This window comes from Bos mutus, chromosome 21 (assembly GCF_027580195.1).
Source record: "Bos mutus isolate GX-2022 chromosome 21, NWIPB_WYAK_1.1, whole genome shotgun sequence".
NCBI classification, from domain to species: Eukaryota; Metazoa; Chordata; class Mammalia; order Artiodactyla; family Bovidae; genus Bos; species Bos mutus.
In genome coordinates this window covers 35830431-35852712 of record NC_091637.1, presented here as the reverse complement: position 1 = coordinate 35852712, position 22282 = coordinate 35830431, and the positions used below count along the sequence as shown (strand labels likewise).

Here is a 22282-nt window from a genome sequence, read left to right as displayed (position 1 = left end):
AAGACTCCCTAGAGTATCCCTAATAAACTAGATCCTTTTACCCAAGAATAGATACAGAGATACATCAAGATACTCAAAGATGAGAAAAGCTGATTAGGAGAAACAGGAAATATTAAGCCTTTAAACTCACAATCTGAATGTGTTTCAGATTGTCTCCCTCCTCACAACTAAAAAATACTGCTTTCTATTGAAATATATTTTACAAATTAGGAAATGTAGCTTTCCATAAACTTGCATCTTAGTGGTTTAAAACAGGATAATTTAATTCAGGTGTGGTGGTGGTGGTGTAGTCACTAAGTCATGTCTGACTCTTATGACCCCAAGGACTATAGCCCACCAGGCTCCTCTGTCCATGGGATTCTCCAGGCAGGAATATGGAGTGGGTTGCCATTCTCTTCTCCAGGGGATCGTCCCAACCCAGGAATCAAATGCAGGTCTCTTGCGTTGTAGGCAGATTCGTTACCAACTGAGTTGCGAGGGAAGCCCCAATTTAGGGTATACATATAATATTTTTTTATTCCTGCTCCTAATTCTTGTGATCTAAGTCTTTTTTCTAAAGGTAAGAGTGATAATCTTTTACTGTTCTTTAAAAAAAATTTAAATACTAGGGAAATGGTTTATATGGTAATCAACCCTTAAAACAGTATAAACTCCTTGCAATTTTTTAAATGTGTAATTTCACATGTTTTTCCCTCAAAATGCACTTTAAAATGTTTTATAGAATTTTGAAACTGTGGTATAGAAATGGATACGTATTTAGTACTTGGGAGGTCATATTAGCTCAAAAACAAACATTTTCTGAATTTTAAAAGATTCTTTTTACTTGTTGATAACTGTTCTGTAAAAGAATACTGATGTCTGAGAAGTAAGTTTATGTGTTTGCTGTGTTGAGCTGCTGAGCAGAAGATTACAGTTTAAGAGCAGGCTACTGCAGTGAGGCTCAAAATAGTCTGAAAAACTAATCATTTATTTTTATTGCCTTTAGGTATACCTGTATAGTATAAAATAGTCTATAGGATCTGTGCATTAGACCCAACCAGTTTCATTTTAGTCTTGTCTCACATCATATGTCTACATTTTATTCACTAGATATGAAGCAAATAAAACTAATGGTATCTTTTATCAATTATTCATCAATTTCAAGTGAAAAATAGTTTAAAATTTTGTTTTTAATTATGATATTCTATCTTATTAAAATTGTATAATCAATAAAAGCAGAGATGAGTATTTGTCCAATAAATATCTGTTATGTACCTATCATGTGCCAGGGATGCCTCTGGGCTTTGGGGAAGCTATAGCACAATGCAAAACAGACTAATTAACTGTTCTCTGAGAGCTTGCATTCTAGTAGAAACAAAAAAAAATAAATAGAAAAGGTCAGATAGTGTTATTACTGTGATTAAAAGAACAGGGTACATGAATAAAAGGTGGTAAAAATTCGGAAACTTACCTACTTTGTAAGCTTTCCAAGACCCCTTCTCTCCACTAATTTAAATGCTTTTTTTTTTTTAACTGTAAGCCATCCACGTGTGCCATCCATGTAGATAACTTCCATTATTTTTTCATATCATAGTATCTTATAATTCTCTGGTTTGATGTCTGTTAGCATATACAAAGTCCTCATGTTTGTGTTACTGGTTTCTAACCCTAAGTTCTTTTATAAATGCTCAGAAAGTATTGGTTATGTCAGTGAATGATGTATTCAAAACTTCTCATGGTTTCTGGCTCTGCTGGCCCTTTTTGAGATTTAGAGCTCTACACTTTACATGATTTTATTGGCATTAGTATATCATCCTTTTTTATAGTTTTTATGAAAAGCATACAAAGTAAGAAGAAGTTTTCTGAAACTGAAATCTTTTGTCCACAGGTACTACTGAACGAGTGTGCTTGATCCAGGGAACAGTTGAAGCACTGAATGCAGTTCATGGATTCATTGCAGAAAAAATTCGAGAAATGCCCCAAAATGTGGCCAAGACAGAACCAGTCAGCATTCTACAACCCCAGACCACCGTTAACCCAGATCGCATCAAACAAGTGAGTGTTTAGTTGGGAAATCAAAGACAGATATCCACAGTATAGTATGAATTCCTTATAAAAGAAGCCTTAAAGGTTTAGCATATAAAGTTTTTCCCTAAGAATACTTAAAACATAACAGTTGTCACTTATTTACTTAAAGACTATCAGAGCCTCTTCTTTAGATTGATCAGTTTATTTATTGATCAAATTACTCATTTATTAGTATTACACTGAGGAGCAATTATGGCTCATTTCTTTTATAGTGCCCTTTTAAAAATTATAGATACAAATTTGACTAATTTATAAGAATTTAACCTATTTAAAATTCTATCACTTTTAAAATGAAGTATAAAAATTGAGACAACATTCTCAAAATTCTTAATACCCTATTCTCAATATTTTTAGTCTCTAGTATAGTTATGCATATAGACTCCTGTTTTGTCAATTTAATTGTCATGTTCAGTATTTTTAATCAACAAATATGTATAAGTAAATTTCTGTACCTAGCAAACAGTTCTTTGTTACAAATCAGCTATTATGTTCTGTATAACTTGTACAGTATTTATATATATGTCATAAAGGGCCAATGTTTATTTTTAATGTGTGGGATTTTCTGTAACAAAACTTAATGATAAAAAACAATGTTAGTTTTTAAGATTGAATAATGACAGACACTATGTAGGGGAAAAAAATGACATTCTTTTATGTAAAAATAAGGCAGATTCTTCCCCTTAAGCTCTTTTAAATCTTCAAAATTATTTGATACTTTATGTTTATTATGATTGTTTCTGCATTTGCTTTTTTATAATTAGCTTCTTAATTTGTGATCATATTGATAGATTTTATGCCTTCAAAAGAAATGTATTATTCATTCATTCACAGAATATTTAATTTACAGAATATTTACATTCGTTGTAATACATTTGAAATGTAGGTCAAAAACTTATTAATTTCATGTTTCTGAGTTGAAAAAATATACTAGCCAGTGTTAGGAATTTATTATAATTTTGCCAATATATTGATAAATGTAAGGGTGTCTAATCAAATACAAATAGAGAAATTAATCATTATATATTTTCAAATTATAGGCCAAGTTTCAGTTTTCCTTTAATACTATTTAAAAAAATCCTTCCATGTTTAGATCATGAGTAGGTAGCTTTTACACCATATAAGATCATTCATTTTATGCTCTTTGTTAGTATCAAAATGTTTCAATTTGTAACCTTTCATAACTTATCAAGGAAGTGTCTTTTAATTTACACATGGCAGAAGGTAAACATTTTAAACTTCTAAACATAAGTAGATATTTTTTATTCTTCACAAACATTTATAGTTTTGAAATTTTTATCTATGCTAGGTAAATGCAAAGAATAATTTAAAATGTGATGCATTGAAAGCAGTACCCTGGCTTAATCTAAATCTATCTAAATTCTAGAAGTATGAGTTCAAAGACCTCTGGATTAAAATCACCTGGGGCTAAGAATTTACAAAATTGGCACTAAAGTGTAGGGTCTATTCATTTTCAACTTTAATCCAGCCTATTAATTCTCACATTTCTTTTGTAGTTTCTGTAAGTTTAAACACTTAAGGAAGGCAGTGAATATATTGATTTTTTTAAAAAAGGTAAAACGTGAATATACTTTGAGTACTGTGTGGCAGTTATTCAGCACAATGATATGAATGAATTTTTATTTTTTTTATAATAATACTGTCAAATAATGGTCTATGAGTCATTGTTAAAACTAACTTTCTCTATGGCAAATGAAATTTATAGGTTGTCATCTGTCCAGTGTCAGTACAGATTTATGAAAGCTAGAATTTTTAAATATTTGGTTCATTTCTATTTTTACTTGCCTTGTTCAGATAATGTTATTTAAATTCAAAATAAGTGGTTAAAAAACAATGGTGATTAATTTAATTTTGCATATTTACATTCATTTCTAAGCCTTATAAGATATTCATGAAATTGAAATTATTATTGATTATTTAATATTTTCATGGAATCAATAGTGATGTGGAAGTATTATTTTAAAGATTCATTAAAAGAGTACTCTAAATTTAGTAGAGTAATATATTTAATATTTCAGTGGTTTCTTAAAAATGTAAAATTTGAAAAATTTACTAAAAAAATCTAGATGAGAGATTGAGCATATTTCCACGATATTGTAGATCAACAGTTATTTATGCTCTAAATTTGAGATTCTCTAACTTTCTAGGTAGGTATCCTATTTTTTAATGTGAAAGTTTTTGTTGGATGATTGTCTAAATAATTAATCAAAAGAATTGGAAATGACTTAGCGACTGAACCACAAGAAATAAATTTAAATTACCATGATTTTGTTTCTGGAGAAATTATGCTGGTAATCCAGTATAAAATAATTATATCTAAAAGAAATTATTTTATAATGGAATAAAATTTTATAATGAAATAAAAGTATATTTTATATTTTATTATATTATATATATAAAATATATATTATATTTTATAATAAAATTTTATAATGAAATAAAAGTATATTTTATATAATTCTATTTTTTAGCTTTGAGTACATAGAATAATAATAATATTTTTAATTATTAAAATATAAAATTATAAAATTATAATTATATAATTATATTATATAATTATATTATAAATATATTTATATATTTATAATATAGAATACATAGAATTATGTATTATAGTAAATAGAATAATATTTTTAATTATAAAAATATATATTATAAAATTATAAAATTATAATTATATAATTATAATTATATAATTATAAATATATAATTATAAAATAAAAAATAAAAAATATATATTATATTTTATAATAAAATTTTATAATTAAATAAAAGTATATTTTATATAATTCTATTTTTTTAGCTTTGAGTACATAGAATAATAATAATATTTTTAAATGATAGTCATTCCCTAACTAACATTTACATTCCCTTTGGACTTTAACTCAGAAGTTAATTTTTAATGTAACTTCTTTAAACATTTTTAAAACATTTTCTTCTAGTTAAGATTATGTAAAGAATAAAATTAGAATTTTAAAAATTGCTGGAGCCAGAAAATATAGTTCCTCATAGAAATGAACTAATATTGAATATGAAATTATATTTTCCTAATGTTTGTTACAACATATTTATTGTTTTTTATGGTTGATAATGTAAGATTTTGTTTACTAGAGAAGTATAATTTATATATAACTTGGACTTAAAATAGGAAGTCAGTTCTAAACAAATAAATCTTGCTTGAAAAGTTATAATTTTGTCAAGCATATAGTAGAAAAGCTTTTGTATACATATATATATGTATAATATATGTATTTTAGAAAACTTATGAATTTTTGCCTAACTAAAAAGTTTATGACATTTTGATTCTACTTGTTTGACTTGGTATGAATAGAGTGCTGGATTTCTAATTAAAAAAATAGATATGCAACAAACAACAAAGGTTTACTGTATAGCACAGGCAACTATAGTCATTATCATATAATAACCTATAATGGAAATAATTTCAAAAATAATATATGTGTTTTTGTTATAAAAAATAAGAAATCTACTTTTTGAAATTAAAAAGTTATAGTTTTATACAATTTATTATAACTTATAAGATATTCTGAATTATATGATATAGATACAGTTGGTTACTAAATAAATTGCATGAACCAGAATATTCTCTCCAAATGAAACTTTATTCACTGAACGAATTCTCAGCCAAATATAAGTTTTTTGGAAAGTAATACATACTGATCTCACAAGTCTTTCATACAGAAGAATCTTGAAATCTAGCCTTATAGCCTTACATCCAACTTTAGATATTAGATGTGAACTATTTAGTTCTTCGTTCTCAGATGTGCTTTATTTGTTTGTTTGTTTTAAATCAAATATTTATTTGCTGATAGGAAGGGACTCCAATATTTTATATATTCAAAATAATGATAATATTTATTGAATAATCAAAGTATATAATTTCTATTCTATAGCTTTAAAATCAGATTGTCATGAAGTACATAATACTGTCATGCTCATTTCTTAAGTCAGTATACTGAGAAACAGATACACAGGAGGAACCAATAAGCCAGAATTAAACATATTAATTGTGACATAGAACATTCTTATTTCTTATTTTCAAGATGTGCAAATAGCAGAGACATTCAGTGATCTTCAGGTAATTTAGACTTTCCCTAGAAACTCATTCCTAAGTGCATATCTTAGCCCAGGTTTTTGATGTCCATGTTCTCATTTCCCTTTTTATGTTTTGAATTTTGCACTTGTAACCTTTTTTTTTTCTCATAGTATTATTGAAAAATTTCCTCTTGTTATAAGTCCCTCAAATCCCCCTCTTAAGTATGATTATTCATACCTCATAAGTCAATATAATGAACCCCAAAACATGGTAGAAATGATAGATTAGTAAGATAGTTGGCATTTGTTAACTTCCTTTGTCTATTACAGACTTTCAGTGGGTTTTGTTTATTTTTTTTGGCTCAATGTATTTTTAAGAAAAACTGCATTAAGAAAGAAATAGTTATAGGCATCTATATAATTATTTTGTATTTAAAAATTAAATTGATACCAAAGATCTCATTAGTACAAAGAATTTTATTTTCATCATAAAGTGTTGGCAAGATTAGCTCATAATTTGTTCATTATTCATTCATTCAATTATAAGTTTATTAAATACATTCTTAGTGAATTGCAGAATATATTAAATTGTAACCCTTGCTCTCTCAAGCTAGTTTATGAGAGATCATAAATGCTCAATATAACTAATAATGATATAAAACTGCATTTATATACCAAAACTACAATATAAACAACGCACCGTAAAAGTTTGGCAGAGTGTGAAAGAAATGTAGGCTAGAGTGACATTTGGTTTTGTGAAAGAGGTAAAAACTTGAACTGGACTCTGTAGAGGAATTGCCTGATTAGAGGAGAAAAAAAGAGAAAAGCTTATTTTAGGCAGATGAAGCAGTATGGATTTGAGAAGAAAGATACCATAATTGTTGAATAATAAAGAGATTATCTTGACAGAAGTGGGACATTTGTGTTTAGTCTAGAGGAAATTAATGTTCAATAAGTTGTGTGGAACCAAATAATGGCAAGTTATGGATGTCTGGCCAAAGGGTATCCTACACACTACGGATTCTTCTAATACTTTCCCTTTTAATTTCTCTGGAAGGTGAGGAAAAAAAGAAAAAAAGGTACTTCTACACTTTGTTTTCTTCTGTGCTACTCCACACAAATTCTTAGAGTGCTTGTAGGAATAGCTATTGGTAGGAGAGGAAGATAATTATGACAGTTACTGAGTGATCTACTATGCAGATCTTAGATTTGAAGGTTTATAAAATAATATTCTTTAAAGCTTCTCTTACATCATACAAATCCAGGAGACATTAATCTTTGTCAGGAAAAAAGGATGTTTTATGGTCAAGAATGAAGAATCAGTAATAATGATAATAGTGATGTATATGGTGCTTAACTCTGTTTCTATGCTAGCCATTGTGCTATGCACTTAACATTTATTGAAACCTCTCATTCATCCACACAAAATTCCTCTGAAGCACGTATAGAGTCCATGTTATAGAAGCTGATGTTTAGAGAAATTTACTTACCCAAGGAAATGTAACTGGTAATTGATCTTAATACTAATTTGTATGGCCTTTAAGTTTGTATAATACTGATAAAACAAATCCAATAGATTTCTCTCTTTTAGGACTTTTCAGATTCCTGAATAAACATATGCAGGAAAAGGACCTTGTTCAAAATAGAAAGTCTTGTATCAGGGTGAAGAGACTAGGCAATATTTTAAGAACAAGATGATGAGCACTTAATCTCCTCTGGTAGTTAAAGTTGAGACAAATGCTTGAAGTTAAAATATATTTCAAAGTGAAATCTATAAGAGTTTGGTATTGATTTGATTCTAGTTCCAAAATTATGAAGAAACAATAAAAAATGACCATATGTTGTTTTGAGCCTAGCAAAATGTTAAGTTCCAGGAAGCAACTAGTGAATTTTAGTCAGGCATCTATTTGAGACAATATTTTTGTATGATTGTTTCAGGCAGGTTGAATAAGTTGTACATAATATTTTTTTTTCCTTAAAGTAGTCTTTAATTAGAAGCATAGGTGAGAATTTAAAACTGAAAATGTAGATCCTTAATTGCAGTATCAGTGATAATTTCACTTACACCTTCATTATAGGTGAGAAAGAAAAAAAAACAAATGAGATAGAGAAGCAGTTCCTTTAAAAAAGTAACTCAAAAGTATTATAATGTAATGGTTAGGTGCATAGGATCTGGAATAGGTCTGCCAGGGTTCAAATTCTGCCTCTTTAATTTACCTGTTGTGTACATTGGAACAAGCTGTTTTACTTCTGTGTACCTTGACTTCTTTACCTGTAAGATGGGGAAAGTAATAGTAACCTCTTCTGTAAGGGTATTGCATTAACCCACTGTATCTGTAAAAAGGAGAAAATAAGAGAAGTATAAGGAAAGGTGCTAAAAAGGATCAAATACCCAAATAAAAGTTCAAAAATAACTTTTTTTAATAGAAAATCATTGGAGATTCTAAGTCAGTTTCAATTCTATGTTGAGAAAACAGTCATTATTTCTTAATAATAGTATATCCTAAAGGTAAAGAGACTGGTTAGGTAAAAAGAAAAAAAAAAAAAGATGTGAAGTGTGGGAACTGCTGACTTGAAAGTTTGGATATAAAAGGAGAAAAATACAAGTTAGATCAGAAAGATTCACATAACTACCCTGCTACTAAAAAGTGAATGGCTAATGTTAAGGAATAAAAAGAAGTTTGAAAAGGAAGATAAATTGGGATGCCAAATACAGATGAGATTATTAAGGGACAAAATGAGTTAAGAGTGATGAAAAGATTATAGGGTGTTAAGGTCATAGCTCATGAAGAGTAGGAAGTCTTGGATATCACAGTTTTGTCTACCATGAAAAGAATGAGAAGATGGGGCGAAAGTGGTTTGGAAAATTGAAAAGGTTGAAATGAAGTCAATTGTAGTAGATAAGGAAGCTCATTCTGGAAAATCATGGTCTATTTCAGGTAGTAAAAACTAGCAATTGGAAAGAATATAAGATACATGGGACTGAATAGCTGAGGAGAAGGATAAAAGTACAGAATAGTGATTATGAGGAAAATAAGATATGGACTAGTAATCAGTTGTAAAAGACCTTTTGAAATTAGACAACATGAGTTTATATTAGGGCTAAGTAGTTCCAGGTAGTTCAGATATTGGGAGAAGGCTGGATATGTGTCAAGATGAAAAATCAGAGATGACCATTCCATATTTAAATAGCTGATTCATTATTTTTTATGGAGTAGTATGCAGATTTATTTAACAGAACTCAAAACAGACCTGTTCCAAATTAAAATTTGTTGTTCATTGCTGTTTTCACTGTACCTGTGATAGACCTTGACAGTCTATTATTACAGGTTTGCTTGAAGCTCAGCTTATTTATTATGGAGTTTATATTTATAGTAATATTCTCTGGTCCAGCAAAACTGCCACTTGTTAACAAGAATGCATTTCACAATGTATAATCACTTTTTAGTTCTTATTCCCCAAAACCTAGAAAAATCTACATTTAATTAAATAACTTATTAAATCTTAAATTTTAGAAACTTACATTCCAAAGGATCCACTATTTTAAAATTATAAACTACTTCAAAATTTTTTGTAATAAGTAATTCAGCCTTCAGTGTTTAAAGCAGAATTCTTAAAGACATTCATGTCCTATAAATTAAAATATTATACTTTTCCACTTGAAAGATAAAATCATGCTAAAAAAATGCCTGTGCCCTTCATAATCACTGCTTGATAAATACTTTAAAAAGGGATTCCCTTGAGGCTCAGACTGTAAAGTCTGCCTGCAATTCAGGGACCCAGGTTCTATCCCTGGGTCAGGAAGATCCCCGGGAGAAGGAAATGGCAACCCACTGCAGTATTCTTGCCTGGAAAATCCCATGGATGGAGGAGCCTGGCAGGCTACAGTCCATGAGGTTGCAAAGAGTCAGACATGACTGAAATGATTTCACTTTTACTTAAGAGTTCTTAGCTGTATATACCCATTATAAATATTACTTAACACATTTTAATATATTGTTGCTATATGGATATTCAGTAGTTATATCTTCAAGATGTATATCAGAAATTTTACTAAGGGATTTTTTTAAACTTCAAACCGTTTAAATTTTAAGTCTGTATTATGAAGATGAATAAACATGTGTTTATAAAATATTAGAGAAATAAACATATTGAACATGAAAATATTTCTATGACTTTTTCTGATCTATTTGTGTGGTTGAGAACAACTTTCAAAGCTGTTTTTTAATCTAATTATTAGAACACTTTACAGACATTAATATATTTACATTTATCTGTTTATCAGAACAATTTTTACAACTAGTATTTTTAAGAATCAACCAGAATGCAAACTTTCTGGATTCTCTTCATTGCTAGAGCTTAAATTTGTAAAGGAAGGAGATTTTTTGTGTTTAAGAATATCTATATAAGTAATAGATAACTATAAAACTAATCATATGTTTATTACCACATTACATGTTCATAATTTTAAGAATTTAAACAAAAAAAAAAATTTAGAAACTATTGTGACATTTCCAAAATCTAATCCCTTAAAGCCCAAATTTAACTATCATCTGTTTTATTTAAAATATTAAGTTTTAATGTATTATAATTTGTAATAACCAAAGCCTTAATGATTTTATACACATTAATATTGTCCCAGAAGTTTAAAATTACTGGTTTTATTCCCTTGAGAAGGAAGCATGCTCAGAATTATTAAGGACAATGTCAATGAATATGAGTTGCATGAGTTACTAATACATGCCCAATGTTTCACGTATATGCCAAGTAAAAAGAAAAGTATTAAATAAATTGAAAAAAGATAGTATTGATTTTAGTGATCACAAAGTCTGAGTCACTTGATATTAGTACTTTTTCTACGTATTTCTTTGCAGTATTTCAAGAGAATTCATGTCTAGGGCAAGATGGCTGTCATAATGAACCTGTGATCCTTCAAGTTGATTTTACTCTGATGAAACTAGAAGAGCCCAACACACATACCTCATGCTTCTGTAGATTAATGAACTTAGCTTCTAACCTGTGTTGGGGTAGATGGCCTCTAGATTTATTTTGCATCTATTTAGTCAACAATCTTATAATTATGCTGAGAATAATAAAGAACATATTTTAAAATATATGTTAACTACTCCCAGGAAATCTGTACAGTAGCAGTTGTAACCAGAGGTGGGAAAATTTACTCTTCAATTCATAGTCCACAGAATATTTACAAAGTCAGTAGTGTATGTTTCTGCATAGTATTGCATGGAAAGTAAAATTGTAGGGTAATTATTAATGGCTCTTAGTGAAATTCTCTCTGGAGAAATGACTTTATAAAGTGAACTTATTACAAATAGCAAAAACAGAAAACAACGGATTTGAAGTTGTTTTTTTCTTCTCTTGTGAGGTTTGCAGCTCTTCTTCCCTTTTAAAATATGATTTAACAAAAATCTTGGTATGTCTATGCATTGTCTAGTTTTCCTCAAGGTTTTAAAGAAGAATCAAGAATTCCTGAACTGTTTAAAACATGATCAAATATTAGAATCAGTCTTAGTTTGTTGCTTGAGAGCAGTGAATTAATTAAGCAAGAGCATGTGAAATTTTTTATCCTTTCTTTTACTCTTAAATACTTTTTTCTATCCCAGTTAGGACTTATGAAATATTAAATGTGTAAATATGACTGACTTAAGTAATTTTATCTGCTTTTTCTGACACTGCTGAACTTTTAAAGTTATGCTTTTGCTCATGTCTGAGTAATTTTGAGGATAGATATTAATATAACTCATAATGTGAATATAGAATTTTGTCCATACTATAAAACTACCCCAATTCATATATTAAGAAATATTATCTACTGAGAGTGCTACTTAAATGATACAATTTGTCAAGTGAAAGTATACCTTTTAAAAAAGATAAAAACATCTTACATACACTTTAAGGTTACTCTATTAGACATCAGAAGTTTTAAAAATACCTTAAGAATATTATGGTCTCATGTGACATGTTTTGTATATAGTTTTATATATAGTATGTATATGTGTTTAAAAATGAAATGAACAATAAATTTGATTCCTAATATTTTTGTGCTTATTTTCAACACAGGCTGATAATGCTACAAAATGTTATACACCTCATCTATACACATTTTTAGTATTTAGCACAAATAATAAAAAATATTACAGCAATTTGTTAAAATGCTATTAGTTACTTGTTTATTAATATGAGGTTAATGTTTACATTTTCAGACGGGCTCTAAATTTATTAAAAATTAATGTTTTAGAAGATAATGTGATATTAAGAACTCAGAACTGCAAATTTAATTGCTTTTAAGTATGGAACCCTAAATTCATGTGGAATCAACTTGTTGGTGATGTTCAACATATTAAGTAGGTGGATACTTTTATGCCAAAGTAAACTTCATTTCACCACTTCTTTCAATCCCCGACTGTATTCATTGATAGGAAAATAACTTTCAGTTTTACTCATTAAATTTCTTGAATTTTTGTTTGAGATCTCTTTTCCCCCAAGAAAACAAAAGGGAAAGAAAAGAGACTACTATTCATGAATATGGTCAGGATACCTTTAATACTCATGTGAATTTTTATCAGTCACCATCATGATTTCAAGTCATGAATTTATTTTTACATGCTTATGCATGCGTATTTACATGCATTAATTATTTAATTGATCTTGAATTCCATTAAATTTAAATGAGTAGGAGAAAAATTTGTTCATAGGATTTTGTTCTCGTTATATTACATTTTATTTTATTTTGTTTTATTTAAATAATCAGTTTAAGGCTTATAAAGGTTGATTTGCTCCTGAACTGCTTTATTCCCAGACATTGCCATCTTCCCCAACTACCACCAAGTCCTCTCCATCTGACCCCATGACCACCTCCAGAGCTAATCAGGTACAGTATCATCCTGTCATCTACACCATACTTTTCACGGGTGATTGCCTGCACACTGGAGAAAAAGATACTGGTGGGTTAAGGATGTATTCGTTCATTCACATTTGTGCACCATGATCAGATTCCAAATAACCTCAGAAAGAAATATCAGTTATTCCTGAAAATTTATATGTATTTTTAGCTTTAGTTAATAAAAATAGACTCAGATGATAGACTACTAGAATTTTGGATTTTCCCCCTAAAATTTTGACTTTATGAAGCTCTGAGGGTTATTTATTTATTGAGTTGGTGTTTATTATTTCCCTTATTGTTTCTTCCTAGGCTTCCTGGTATATAAGTTAAGAATATCATATATGTAAAAAAAAATGAATGTATAAATATGAGTTATTGAGCAAAGGTATATCTTTAAATGTGAATGCATTTTTCTTTGTTTTTTATTTCAGATATGCCTTACTGTGTAACAGTTTAAAACTTTTGATGAAAAACATTTCTAGCAATCTAAGAGTAACTGGAAATTGGTATTTGTAATAATTTTAATGCTGTTTAATAACTCAAGAAATGGTACTTTCTTAAAATTTAATAATACATTTTCTTTGCTGGAGTTGCAAACTTTGCAATGAAAAATATATCTTAGTTTTGACTTGATAATTGTTTTGGTACTGAATATTTGTAGGACATTCTTCAAAAATGTAGCTGTTTTTGGCACATTTAAGGAAATCATCTAAAATATTCTGTGTAATTCAGAGCCTTACTGTACTTTAACATGAGAAATGTTGAAAATATATTTATTAAAATGATTAAACACATTTTCATTTTGTCTGAATTGAGCTTCATTTAGGTGAGAAATGTTATTTTCTTTAATATTTCCACATTTTTACTAATATAAAGCCTTATATTTTTAATATATTTTTCATGCAGTTGACTAATAAATTATTAACTTTGAGCTATATTTGCTAAATATATTAAATGTGGCTTTTGCATATGATCTAAGATATGGCTGTCAGAATTATTTTGCTCATTTATTGATTCTAATACTTCTGCAACCTCAGGAAAATTTTTTAAATAACTAGAAGGAAAACTAACATTTAGAATGTTATTTTGTAGTAGGAGCTTGATTTTTATTTTATGCAGTAGCATTCCCTTCAAACAAAAATCCTTGATAATGCTCACATTTTAGCCCCAGTAAATTGGTTTAAAAAGTACACATCTCTAGTGATGAAACCCATCTCTTTTCTTTAAAGGTAATGGTGCTACATGAAGTGAGAAGCAAGCTTGTATTATTGATGCATGAAGTTGGAAAAGTGTATATGCATTTTCACTCAGACTTTTTCTCTTATGAGTTTTAATTATATGAATTAGAAAACTATTGTGAAAACAACTGACTTTATATATTTAGTGTTCCTCTTCTGCTTCATTCTCTTCCAAATACAGACAAGACAAATGAGTACAGCACTCATTAAAAACAAATTATTTTTCTCAACATAAAAAGTAAAAAACTCTGGATCTAGAAGAAAAATCAACAATAATTTTGTCTTTAAAGTTAGATTTGTATTTTCTTGTATTTATTTTGTGGAAATATGATTTTTATAAAATGATTTATTAAAAAGCTTATTTTTTTAAGTTTACTGATATAATAATTTTACCCTCTAGATATGTTAACACATCCACCTCTAGATATTTTTCTAATTTGGAAAATTAAGTCATGTGTGGTTTTATACTCTGTCCACAGTCATCAGTTATTAAAAGTATTTGTTTATACTTTGTTTTCTTCTGTTCTTGTGCAAACAAGCATAATACCTCCTGGATAACTTCAGGCAAGATATAAAATAACAAAACAAAATCCTTAAATTCATTGAAGGAATTATAGTTATCTTTCATCTTTATGTTATTAATAGTTTGTAATTATTTCATTCCCTACAGTATTTCCCAGTAGATTCTATGCATGTTGTAATAGAGAAGATAATTTGGTTTTTCATTCAGTCTTTAGATAGCTCACAGTTGTTTCTTGTGGATAGTCATAATTAATTCAGATTCACTAAAATTGACTTAGATGTATAAGAGTAATAACCAAGATAGTAAAATGGGTTCTAATGTGATCATCTTAAACTCTCCATATTTAAATTAGAGTTTAAACCTATAATAATACGACTTTCATTTCTGATATGTTTACTTTAACCTTATCCAGCAATTTAGCAGGTATATCTGTAGTTTTATGTTAAAATTATTGTTTATGTCTTATAGCTAATCTGATATCCTCTGCTGTTAAAAAAATCACTGCAGACTTTTTCCATGTGAATTTTCATAAACAAATATAAAGCAATTTAGACAGCTGTTTGTGCTATTTCATCAATAATGGCTAAGTGAGTTGTGATTGAGTTTTCTTTAGACTAAATGGTTTGTGTTACAAACTAATAAAAGGAACTAAGAGACTATTAATATTTAGAAAACCCCAAAATAAAAAGCACAGAAAGTATGTTGAAAATAAGTTTTATCTGTAGTTTCCATTCTTTTAAAAATGACTATGATGCTTCAGTACCTACTGAATTTTACCTTCCTACTTTCATATTTCCACAAGCCAGACTGTTTTCACAGATCAGACTACAATGTTATGAGTCTGTAATAATTTCCCCTGGAAAACTGAAGGATTATCATATAAGAAGCCTTATAGAATGGTGGTTAAAAGTTAACTGGAGCCTAATTGCCTATGATCAAGTCTTTGTTCTGCTATTTGCTGAGTAAATTGGACCTCAGGTTCCCCTTCTGTGAAATTGAGATAATAAATTCATTATATTTAGAACGGCACTAGAATGCACTACTCACCTTATAAGTGTAAGCTATGTTTACTTATTTTTTCTGAAATTTCTTTCAAATGATAAAAAAAAAGATAACTAATTAGTTACCATTCTTTAAGATTGGTAACTAATACAGCATAAAACAGCTTAGTTAAACTGAGTTTTATCTTTAAAGAAAGATTCTGTGATACTAATATTGCTGCATTTTCAACACTAAAATATTTATATAATCAACATGTATGTAAGCTTTTAAAGATAGCTTTAGATGCTCTGTAGTTGTTTTCTTCTCAAGTGAGAGTACAAAGTTACTTGTTGTCTAACTTATAAATCAAATTTCTATTATTTCCCTATTAAGAAAGTTAGGGCTAATACTTTTACAACTTACACATTTTTGTCTGTGCATATTGCACGTGCAAGTTTGACACTTTGGAACTTTCAGAAGCAAATATATGGATAGAAATAAAGTCTTAATCATGTGATTAAACTTTAAAAAGATAAAAAACAGAATCAGTTGGATTTGACCAATTATAAGTTATCTTTCTACATTTTTCAGTCACTTTGATTCAACAAAATGGTTTTGTTTATCAGTCAATGGTGCCAAAAATTAAATTCCAGTCTTAATTTTAGGTTCATGATTGTTAGCTCTCCTGGGATTCTTCTCACATTTCAAGAAAAGTACAATAATTTTTTCAGAAACATGTGCTTTATAGAATTTATGTAATAATAAATTTGAAATTATATATCAAAATATACAAAACAAATAAGTAGGTAACTCATATATAGAACCCTTGCTGTAGTTACAGGAAAAAACAAACGGAAGTCACTAGTCCCACCTTAGTTTCATGACCACAGATCTCAAATGACCCCCCATTCTGTCAGGTAATCATAAGCCCAGTCACTTTTTACTCTCTCAATGTCTTTTTCATAAATCCTTGTCTCATTTTAACACCTGTATTAGTTTTTTGTGTGTAACTGACTGCCACAAATTTATTGGCTTAAACTGCACACATTTATCACCTCAGTTTTCAATGGGTCAGAAGTCAAAGGCACTGTTAGCTGAGTCCTCTGCTCAGAGTCAAAAGCCAGCAATCAAAACTATCAGCTGGGGTTTATTTTCATCTGGAGGCCTGACTGAAGACTAATCTGATTTTAAGTTCTTGTAGGTTGATGACAACATTCAGTTTTTCGTAGCTGTATGACTGGGGACCCCAACTTCTTGTTGACTGTTGACAAGAGGAAGATCTCAGAGTCTAGAGGCTACCCAGGTCTCCTGCTATGTGACCCTCTCTACTGGCGTTTCACAGTGTGGCTTTTTGCTTCTTGCAGACAGCGGGAAAATCTCTCCCCATTATATGTTAGCACGATGAAGTCTTATTGAACCTAAACGTAAGAATTACTTTCTACCATACAGTGAAATTTAATCAGAGTAGTGACATTCCATCCCTTTGCCATATCCTGTAGATTAGAATCAGGTCACAATTTCTCCTCATGCTTAAATGGAGGGAACTATACAAGGCATAACACCAAGAGTGTAGAGATCATGAAGCCATATAAGAATTGTCTGTGCCACGCCAAGGTCTCTTGCTCTGTCCTCACTCCAGGCTCATAACCTTAACTTCCTACTTGACTGAGAAAAATGGAAGCAATAAAAACTTTCACAAAATCACAGCTTCACCTATACCCACATATGCTACCTCTCAACTTTCCCTGCTTCTGTTTAAAACAAGTAATTTCAGTTGCACATTAAAGGCTCAATATTTTTTCTTTATTCAAGGTCATCTCTTCACTAATTCTCCCCTCTCTCTCATCTATTAAGTTTTTTACCTCTATAACATTCCCATCAGCATACGTATATCTGTTTTTTCCTCTCATCTTAAAAGACAAAACAAAACTTCTTTTAATCTCACTTCCCTCACCAGCTAATGCTCCATTTCTTATACTACTTTGTAGCAAAACTCACAAAAGTGTTTACTCTCTGTTTTGCAATTTTTTGTCTTCCCATTTTTTTCTTAAATCCATTCCTGTCAGATTTTTTCCTCCACAATTCTGCTAAAACTGTTTGTCTAGGACATCAGAGATGACCCCACCATTAATTTCTGTTGTCTGTTGTCAATCTGCATGGAACTTAATCTATCCACAGTATTTATTATTATAATAAATAATAATAATTTTTATTATGACATTATTAAAAATAATGTCACTTTTTGCTTCCTTGGTGTACTTTCATTGCTTGATGTACTTTTATTACTTGACTTCCAGGATATTATTGCACACCCTTTTTTTTCCTCCTGTATCATGCCATGTGCTTCATCTCAGAATCCTTTGCTAGTTCCTCCCATCATCCTTCTTAATATTTGAAACTCTGGATGTATACTTTTCTTCCTCCTCATATACTACCTTGGCTTTTATATTCTGACATATGCAAAATTTATGTTTTCATTGAGAAGTAGGTTTACTATGAACTAATGAAGCCTAAGGGCTACCCCAGTGGCTTAGTGGTAAAGAATCCGCCTGCAATACAGAAGACACAAGAGACCCGGATTCGATCCCTGGATTGGGAATATCCCCTGGAGGAGAGCATGGAAACCCACTCCATTGTCCTTGCCTGGAGAATTCCATGGACAGAGGGGCCTGGCAGGGTACAGTCCATGGGGTCACAAAGAGTTGGACTTGAATGAAGCGACTGAGCATGCATGCAGTGAAGCTTAAACCTTAGGATTCTTCACCTGCGCAGGCTTATTACAAGGCCCTCTACCTAATTTTATGTTTATAATTTTGAATGTAGAGGACAAAGATGTCCTCTAAAATTGTGAAAGATTCAGGTCCCACATAACAAGGGTTCACATTTATCTCTAATACACATATCAGAGTGAAACTACAGACTATATCCAAGTTTCCACTCAGCACTTCCACATGCATATCTAATGGACATCTTTAATTCAGAAGTCCACAAACTACCCCAAACCTGCTCTATCTATAGCCCTTACAGTCTCTATTGAAGCAATTCCATGGACCGTTTTCTCAGATCTCAAGTCTTGGATTCATTCTCATCTCTTTTCTTTCATACCCCAAATCCAGTTCCTATAAGAAACAATGTTGACTCTATCACTAAAATACATATAGAATGTTGACCTCTTCTCATTACATCTACTGCTACCCTAGTCCAAGCCTGAATTATTACAGTAGTGTCTATATAGATTTCCCAGACTTTCTACCTTTGCACCCAAAAATCTGTTCTCCACTGAGCAAATGATTTCTTATAAAATTTCTCTGCTTACGCCTGTGATAGTTTTCCTTTGAACTTAGCAAAAGCCAATATCCTCCAAATGACATCTAATTAATTTATAAGATCCTTGCCAGATTACCACTTTCACTTCATTTCATATCAGTTGCCTCCTTACTCTGCCCTAGGTAAACCCACCTGCTTGGGTTGCCTTGCAGACATTAGGCAAGTTCTTGCCTCTCTCTACACGAAATTCTCCAATCTCAAAGAGATCTACTTGGCTAACATCTTCAATAGTCATCAAGTCTTTCTTCAAATATCGCTTCTCAATACCCTTTTGAGATGGATGTATCAAGCCACCCGATTTGATATTGCAACCTGGCCTCCCCATTCTTCCAGTACTTCTGATTCCCTTTATCTTGCTGTATTTTTTTTTCTTTTGCCTCGCAGAACACTGCATGCTTTGCTTGCTGTTGTTCAGTCACTAAGTTTGTAACCCCACAGATTGCAGCATGCCAGGTCTCCCTGTCCCTCACTATCTCCTGGAGTTTACCCAAGTTCATGTCCATTGAGTCGGTAATGCCATCCAACCATCTCATCCTCTGCCACCCTCTTTTTTCCCAGCATCGGGTCTTTTCCAATCAGTTGACTGTTTTCTTATCATCATACTAAAAAAATTATATATTGTCAGCCTCACTGTCCTAGAAAATCAAGTTACATGAGAACAATAGTCTGTTCTATTCTTTGATGTATCAGAAGCATTTGTTCCTTAGTGCCTAAGTCATATCCAACTCTTTTGTGACCCCACGGACTATAGCCCACCAAGCTCCTCTATCCATGGGATTCTCCAGGCAAGAATACTGGAGTGGGTTGCCATTTCCTCCTCCAGAGGATCTTCCTCACCAGGGATTGAAATCAGGTCTTCTGCATTGGCAGGAGGGTTCTTTTCCACTGAGCCACTAGCCTGGAACATTAATAGATTCTCAATAAGTATTTGTTGAGTGGCTAGTATTAGTTGGAAGAATAGGCTTATAGTCTGTATGGTTTTTAAAACTCATTTTTTATTTTTGAAAATCCTTTTTTCAAATGAAATCTTGGCACAGAAGTTCTCTAAAAATGTAAGCCAACAGAAAAAGAAATACTATTGATTGTATAACGACATTAAGTAAAAGGGACATAGCCTTCTTTGTTAGATAACTTTTTCACTTCACCAGTACTCAGAGCAGTTTAAAAATATTTTTTTGTTTGTTTTGCAGAGGAAACCAGTCAAGCTCTTACCTCAAATAGGTCATAATTCTCCAACAAAATGTAAAAATTAAGCTTTATTTCCTTCAGTGTTGTATGTGATATCATGATAGTATTCTTTAGAAATATGTTTAATAAAATCCTAGAAAAATAGTGAAATTCAAATATTCTTTTTAAATGAACTTGCTGACTTTATTATACACATTAGATTTTATGTACTCATAGCTATTAGGATGAGCCTTATAAAATTGCTGATATTTGAGTGCAGTTCCTTAGGCTCAACATAGAGTATCATATTCATATCAAAATCTCCAAGAATTCTTAGAAATAAATTGGACCAAAATTGAATCCATATTAGGAGAACATGGAGTTTTCATATAAAAACATCAAACATTCCCTTAATAAATAGACTTACAGTAACCTTGGAGGGGAAAATTTAATATCATAGAAACCTTAATTCCTTTAAAGTAAAATGTAAATCTGTTGCAATTTCCCTTATATTCATTCCCTTTTTGTCTGGTTTTATGGGAAAGTGAAGCAAGACAAAATGATTTTAATATTCATATGAAAAATGCCTGAGATTTACCATGAGACAGTTAATAGAATAGTTACCAAAATAATGTGTATGAGATTAAATACTTCACTCAGTATTAAAACTTACTATAAAACTCTAATAGTAAACCATATTTGGCATTAACACAAGCAAATATAATTGGTCAATGAAATGTAACATGTCAGAAATAGACCTAAGTTATATATGGGAACTTACTATATTCTGTCATTCCTTAAGAAAGGTAGTATAATTTAGAAATTAAGAGACTCGTACTCTTAGGCCATAGTTCCTAGCTTCAAATTAAATCTTTGCTGCTTCCTAATATTCTAACTTGAGAAAACATCCTTAACTTCACCATGTGCTGTGTGTTTGTAAAATGAATAATAACAGTGCCTGCTTCACAGGGTTGTCATGATTCTTGAGTGAAATCAGTGCATGAGAAGCGTTGAGAACTCTGCTTGGTCCAGAGTAACATTTACGTGTCATTTTATTTATTTTAGAAAAAGATGTTTTATTTGATAAATGGTACTGGCATACTTGATTATCCACCTGAAGGAAAATAAATTTAACCTCTACCTTGTCCAGTATATAAAAATAGATCTTAGTGTATTCAAGATTGAAACTGTAAGACTATGTGATGAAATTATGATGTGAGAAATAAAGTTGAGGATGACTTTCTAGAGCAAGAAGGAAATATGAGACATAAAGGGATAGGTTAAAACATTCAAATTTACAAATATTTTATATTTTTATATAGTGGAATACACCGTTAACAAGCAAAAGGTGACAGCATCCTTGAAAAAATATGTTTAGCATATATGACAATGAATTACTGTAAAGAGAGCCCCTAGATTGATAGTATAAAATAAAAATCCAGGAGAAAAAATAGGTCAAGATTACGAAAAGGCAGTTTATAGAAGAGGAATGGAAATGTCCAATAAACACATGAAAGCGTATTTAACCTTACCAAGTATCAGGAAATTTTCAATTAGCATTCACAAGATTATATTTTTTCACCAGACAGACAAAATTTTATATGCATATGTGTAATACACATAAATCAGGAACACAAAAATTAATCTCTGTGTGGGCCTATGTGTGTGTGTTCATAAATTAAAAGTGTAGTCAAGGATATAGGCAATAATCATTCTCATACAGTGTTGATGTAAGAAATGCTATATCATTACAGCTTTTGAGCATCTACCCAGTAAAATTTAATGCACCAATACATGGAAATATAGAGACAAAGATGTATATTGCAGCAAAAGTTGGAAAACCATCCGACCTTTAGCAGGAAAGTGGCTAAGTAAATATGGTATTATAGAATATTAATGTGGTAACGCTATTAAAAATAATGAATTAGAGCCACATAAATTGGCCTAGGATAGTGTTCATAATATTAACTGAAGAAAATTAAGTTGCTAAGAAACATATGGCCTTCT

At 30.3% G+C, this 22282-nt stretch overlaps 1 protein-coding gene across 4 annotated transcripts in view; it reads left to right on the top strand.

The window, feature by feature from the left end:
- NOVA1 (NOVA alternative splicing regulator 1) overlaps positions 1 to 22282 on the top strand; it is a 170521-nt gene that overhangs the window by 130810 nt on the left and 17429 nt on the right. For all 4 annotated transcript variants that reach the window (XM_070358660.1, XM_070358659.1, XM_070358661.1 and 1 more), the window contains 2 exons: positions 1868 to 2034; positions 12956 to 13027. In XM_070358660.1, the coding sequence (XP_070214761.1) occupies positions 1954 to 2034; positions 12956 to 13027 (153 nt within the window). In that variant the 5' untranslated portion in view covers positions 1868 to 1953. The remainder of the gene's footprint in view (positions 1 to 1867; positions 2035 to 12955; positions 13028 to 22282) is intronic.